At 54.1% G+C, this 6,000-nt stretch overlaps 1 protein-coding gene across 1 annotated transcript in view; it reads right to left on the bottom strand.

The window, feature by feature from the left end:
• The window catches only part of CRACDL (CRACD like), a 45,573-nt gene that overhangs the window by 23,263 nt on the left and 16,310 nt on the right, over window positions 1-6,000 (bottom strand). Inside the window, exon 6 of the mRNA XM_079720404.1 lies at window positions 3,480-3,707. Coding sequence (XP_079576530.1) covers window positions 3,480-3,707 — 228 coding nt within the window. The remainder of the gene's footprint in view (window positions 1-3,479; window positions 3,708-6,000) is intronic.

The following is a 6,000-nucleotide window of genomic DNA, read 5'->3' on the forward strand; positions in this document are numbered from 1 at the left end:
TGTTTTTAAACTATTGGAACCCACATTAGGTCAACATAAAGCTGAGGAGCAGGCCCGGCTTGAGCACATCCAGATTGAGCCACTGGCAGCTCCGAGGGGTTATGGTGGGAGGCCAGGCAGAGGGAAGGCTGGCACGGAGCGTGCGCTCCAGAGGGTGGCCCCCGATGCTGAGCAGAGGCTTTGCAGGGAACAAAGCGGCTCCTACCCGAGCCTGGGCTCTCTGGCCAGGACAGCAGGAAGGATGCGGATACCCACTCCACCTCCACCACCCACACCTTGCCTCCCACTCTGGGCCCTCAGAGCGGCTTCACCCCCTGGAACCCTCCCGAGGAACTGGAAGCAGGGGACCCATTGCTCAGCCCGCACCCAGATGGAGACTCTATCATGGCTGCCTGCTCATCCACCTCCTCTCGCCAGAAAGGAAGTGTCTTTGGGCAGCGTGCACATCATCTGTGGGCAGAGGATGGGCACGATGGGCAGTGCCGGTGTGGAGAGGAAGCGTCTGTTTCTGACACCCGGGACTTGTTGGCAGCTCTGCCAGCCAGGCGACCTCGGGCTAGTCATCTAATCACGCTGCTCTCGACAGAACAGAGTTAATGATATTCCCTCTCCTGGCACTGCCTGGGTTGGGATGAGGACCAGCTGGTGTGGTGAGATGTCAGTATAAACATTTACGGGCGTTCCACTTCTACTGCGCCAGAGCCATGCATGGGGCACGGTTCTGAGCAGCAGGGTAACAAACGTGCTGAGACAACCAAAAATGATGTGGGTCTTTCGTGTGTTCCTCTTCCCCAACCCCTGCTTTGGTGGGGGCAGATAGACCCAACCAAATGCAGCCTTGAATATGTTTTTCAAACTTGTACTAAATATCACAATCTTGACAGCCAAGGTTTTTTGTTTGTTCGTTTTCCTGTGCAAGATGGGATTTTGAAGGTTAAGAAAAGCCCCCTTTTTTCCCCAGCGCTCCAAAAGATTGAGAGCCTACGTGATGTGGAGTAGAGAGTTTACCCCACTGATGGCAGAGGATGCCTGGCCGGGCATGGACAACTCTTCTGCCCAAATGGACAAAAGAGCCTGGGCAGCAGCAGGAAGAGACTGAAGTGGATCCTGAAGATGCCCGAGTCTGCGGGGAGTGGGCCTGACAGAGTGGGTGATGGAGAAAGAAACCCCAAATGTTAACAGGAGATCAGAGAAGCAGGGGAAACTTGGACCTCGCTGTCCAGTGAAGCCCAAAGGGACAGGGAGCCTCCAGAAGTCCCCAGGGTCAGGAGGGCAGCAGAGGGGGCAGCGTGGCAGCTCTTCCCAACCCTTGGAGCAGAATAGGGACATCTGAAAGCACGTGGTCCCCAGAGGAAGGTCCTCATGGTTAGGAGAAGGGACCTCACAAAGGGCAAAGGAGGCTGCAGACGCTAAAGGACGGAGGCCTCCAACGTAGGACCCAACAGTGACACGGGTGACCACCGGCCAGACACCTCGGTGCATTCAGGAAAATACGGACACCTCCAAAAACATAATGTATCCATGCCTGCGCCCGACCCAGAAATGGGGGGAAGATGTGCAAAGGACAGAGTTTAAATCAAGGAATGACTGTGTTTACCCAGACTGCCTAAAGCAGATTTCCTCTTATTCTAAAAAATGGGCTTCAAGGGCTAAGTCAAGTTCAAAAGTAAAGAAAGAGGTACAGCTCTGCCCAGGGGACAGCAGGAAGGAATGCTGCCTTTCCACTGGGAATATGAGATGGGCTTCCCGTGGCCAAGTCCTGGCCAGGTGATGGCTGGTTACACACAGCCTTCCAGGGCAGAAGGCATCCCCATGGAAAGAAAGCCCAGACTTGGGGGCCACAGGGAGCTGGCTCTTCCCTTGTCCTGTGGCTATACTCAGCACGAGGACAGGCAGGTCAGAGTTACTAGGCCTTGCAAGTCCCCACAGTACTGAGCCTTTAACTATAAAGGCACTGGATGGGTAAGCATTTGCCCAAGTACCCAGGTCCCCAGTTTCCATGAGAGTACATTAGCCCGAAGGTCACACAGCCTCCTTCTTTCTCCAGCATTAGTCCCCTCAAAAGTCGACTTTGCTGGCATGAGGTTGAAAAGCGCCTTCCACGTGCCCAGAAGAAAAGCCACTATCTCCAGGGAGTCCCTGACATCCCCGAGAGGCCCCAGCCCACTGCCTCCAGCTGAAGTGCAGAGCTGGTCCAGGTTACCTTATCAACACCCCACGATCTTGTCTCGAGGGAAGGAGGGAGGGGATGTTGGTCTATGAGCATCTCCTTCTCAGCCCCGTCATTCTCTGTGGCCAGGCAGACCCCACAGCCCGCTTCTCAGCTCCTCTGGGGATGAGGCATTGCAGGCACCACTGGGCAGCGGAGAAGGTGACAACCCTACACGGACCTCGAGCCCCTGGTCCCGTGAAGCCAAAGCACTGCACGAGCGAGTTCTCAGCTCCCAGAGGGACAAGCTGATGACTGCCCGGGCAGCACGCCAAAGAGGGGTCTGTCCTTACAGGGGCACCACCCCTGTGCTGCTAAGTAGGTCCTCGCCCCAGGCAGTGTCCATTCTAGCTGTTCAGTTTCTCCCTTGGTCATTCACGCGTTTGTTCATCCATTCATGCATTCAACAAATGTCCACGAAATGTCAGCTCTGTGACTAGTGTTGCTCCAGGGCTAGAAGTACAGTCTTCTCACGGAACACTGGCAATAAACAAGTGAGCACCTCCATTTACAAAGGACATGTCCGTGTATAGCCAGTGCTGTGGAGGAAGTGCCCACGGTGATGGACAGGTGGGCTGCTGTCCACAGGACGTTCCGGGGGAGCCTCTTTGGGGAGGGCCTCGGAACCCACCCCCCAAGGGCTGAGCAGGAGGCATCCTGAGCAGGGGACACAGCCGGTCCCAAGGCCTGGGGTGAGAGACAGCTTGGTGAGTGCCAGAAGCAGTAGGGAGGGCAAGGCATGTTGAGTGAGAACGGAAGGAGGTGGGCAGGGCCCGGCCGTGCCAGGCCTGCAGTGTGGACATCACACTGAAGACAGTGGGAAGGCAGGGGACCCAAGGCACAGAGCAGGTTCTTGGTAAGCGCTGCAGAATGAAGACCCAATGAATGAATGAATGAGTGCTTAGGCAGGGAGGGGCAGATCTGATTTAGGTTGAAACCATGAGCACCCCCAGCTCCTGCGGCATGGTCATGGTCCCACAGCCCTCGCGGGGGCGGGGTGGGACCAGGGGCTCGAGGTCCGTGTAGGGTTGTCACCTTCTCCTCTGCCCAGTGGTGCCTGCAATGCCTCATCCCCAGAGGAGCTGAGAAGCGGGCTGTGGGGTCCGCCTGGCCACAGAGAATGACGGGGCTGAGAAGGAGATGCTCATAGACCAACATCCCCTCCCTCCTTCCCTCGAGACAAGATCGTGGGGTGTTGATGAGGTACCCTGGACCAGCTCGGCACTTCGGGGGGTGGGGGGACCAGCCCACCCTGCCCCTGCCCGGTTACCGAGGACAGACGCCGCATTTTGCTGCACCGCTGGTTGCGGGGCTTGACCAGGAGCTTGTGCTTGGCCGCAGAGTTGTCCAGGCAGGAGGAGAATTCTGGGGGATAATCGAAATCAGCCACAGGTGCCACACTGCTGTCCGAGGTCCTGGGGGAGACGGAGGTGTCGCTCGCTTGCCTGGAGAAGAGCTGGTCAGGAGACTGTGGCCGGGACGAGGAAACCACACAGACCTTCAAGGGACAAGGAGCACACAGGCCAAGCCATCAGCTTCCCCGAGGAAACAGTACAGCCAGCACATCAACCTCCCCTTTCACTGGGCTCATCTCTGGGCTGGGGGTTTGAAGTGTTGAGCCAAACCCTGCAGGCCCATCACTCATTTCCAAGAACCTGAATCCTAAGTGCTCCTAGGAGTCGCCCACCCACGGCAGCTGCACAGGTGCTTCAGACAAGAGCTACTTTCTCCCATGAAACCGACCAGCCCAATTCCTCCAAGGGCGGAGTCAGGCTTGGCCCTGTCTCTGGAAGCCATTGCGGGTGGCTCAAGGGTGTGATTTCACAGGCTGGGGCACAGCCCATGCCAAGCCCTGCTCTCAGCATCCCATCACTGCTCACCCTAGGGTTCTGTATCTTCATGCCTTCTCTTGGGACAATCTGGCTGTAAGTCACCCCTGTTAAGTCTCAAATATTTTACTAGCTCATACCTCGGCAGGAAGTAACTGAAAGGCAGCAAAGGGCAAAAGTGTCGCCTGGGAGGAAGGGGTTGGGGGGAGTCACGTGGAAGGGTGATGGCAACACCGGGTTCTCCTGCAAAGACACTTATCAGCATAAAGTAGCAGACAGGCACCCACCGTGCACCCAGGGGAGCAAGGTGCAGAGGGAGACCTTGGGGGGGGGGGCTGGGCTTTAGTGACAACCCTGCCACCTGCAAACAAACAAACACAGCTTTCTGTTCCAGCATGGTGCTCAATATTCATGTCAAGTTCACGTTTTTTCCCAAAGTGTTTTATTTTCCAGTTTCTTTTACTTAGTGTCTTAACCACGTTTAAGTGTACAGTTCATTGGTATTAAATACATTCATGTCACTGTGCATCCATCACCACCCACCACCTCCAGAACTTCTCCTCTTGTAAAACTAAAGCTCCATGCCCATTAAACACTAAGTCCCCGATCCCTCTCCCCCAAGCCCCGGCACCCACCCTTCTGCTTTCTGTCCCTATGAACTTGACTAAGTACCTCATATAAGTGGAATCATACAATGCTCGTCCTTTCGTGCCTGGCTCATTTCACTTAGCGTAATGTCTTTGAGGCTCATCCGTCTTGTAGCCTGTGTCAGAACGTCCTTCCTCTTCAAGGCTGAGCAATATTCCACTGTGGGTATATACCACACTTTGTGTGTCCACTCATCCCAGCCCAAGACACTTGGGCTGCTTTCAGGCTTTAACTACTATGAGTAATGCTGCTATGAACGTGGGTGTACAAATATCCCTGTGAGAAATTGCTTTCAGTTCTTTTGGGTCCATACCCAGAAATGAAATCGCTGGATCATAAAGTGATTTTATGTTTAATTTTTCGAGGCATACTGATTTCCACAGTGGCTGCACCATTTTACATTCCCACCAACAGGGCACAGGGTACCAACATCTGTCTTCATATTCTCTCCAACACTTGTTATTTTCTGTTTTCTTTTTTTTTCTTTTTAATAGTAGCCATCGGAATGGGTGTGAGGTGGTGCACTGCTTACATTTTAACCTGAGACCATAATTTTATGCACCTCACGATGATTCAGTAAATGCCCTCCTCAGGAAGGAAGCGGCCACAAGAAGACGCAGGAGTGAGGGGCTCCCAGGGGCCCGGGTGCATCTCGCTCAGGGTCTTTCCCACAACCCTGGGCCACACAGGAACACATGCCCAGCGCCCCCTCCCCCCAAACTAGAGGAGGAAACGGAAGGAAGACGCTGTTCGCACGCACGCCACTGACGCGGGGACCACCCGCTGCAGAGGAACGCATTTTCCCTGTTAACATAAAGTCCTTTGTATTTTCCAGTGCAAGTACAAAGCTTATTCCTGTCGATGGGGAGAAGACAATTACCAAAATGAGGGGAAAAATGGTTCTAAGTGAACATAATCTCTTTTAGTTCTGTGGTTTTAGCGATCGGGGTTCTTACGGGAATAAAACAAGAAAGATTATTTTGAAAATAAACCACAGGACACCTGGCCACGACTCTCTCTGTGCCTGTGGTTTTGGCTCCCACTGTTGTAGCTGATGACTCAGGAGGTCCCCTGCGATTGGACAGGAGACACCTTCCCCAGAGAGTCCTCCTTATAAGGTCACAGCAGGATGGGTCCATTTCACAATCATACAGAATCCTTCATTCTCACCCCTGTCTGGAGGGACAGTGGATACCCACCCTTGGTGAGATTTGGGTTTTTGTTTTTCTTACTGCCTGGGATTAGAGAGAGCAGACACGATGAGCTGCTTTGCAAACGCAGTGACTCCACAAATGAGGATGAATTCTCCTTCTG

This window comes from Hyperoodon ampullatus (genome assembly GCF_949752795.1).
Source record: "Hyperoodon ampullatus genome assembly, chromosome: 15".
NCBI lineage: Eukaryota > Metazoa > Chordata > Mammalia > Artiodactyla > Ziphiidae > Hyperoodon > Hyperoodon ampullatus.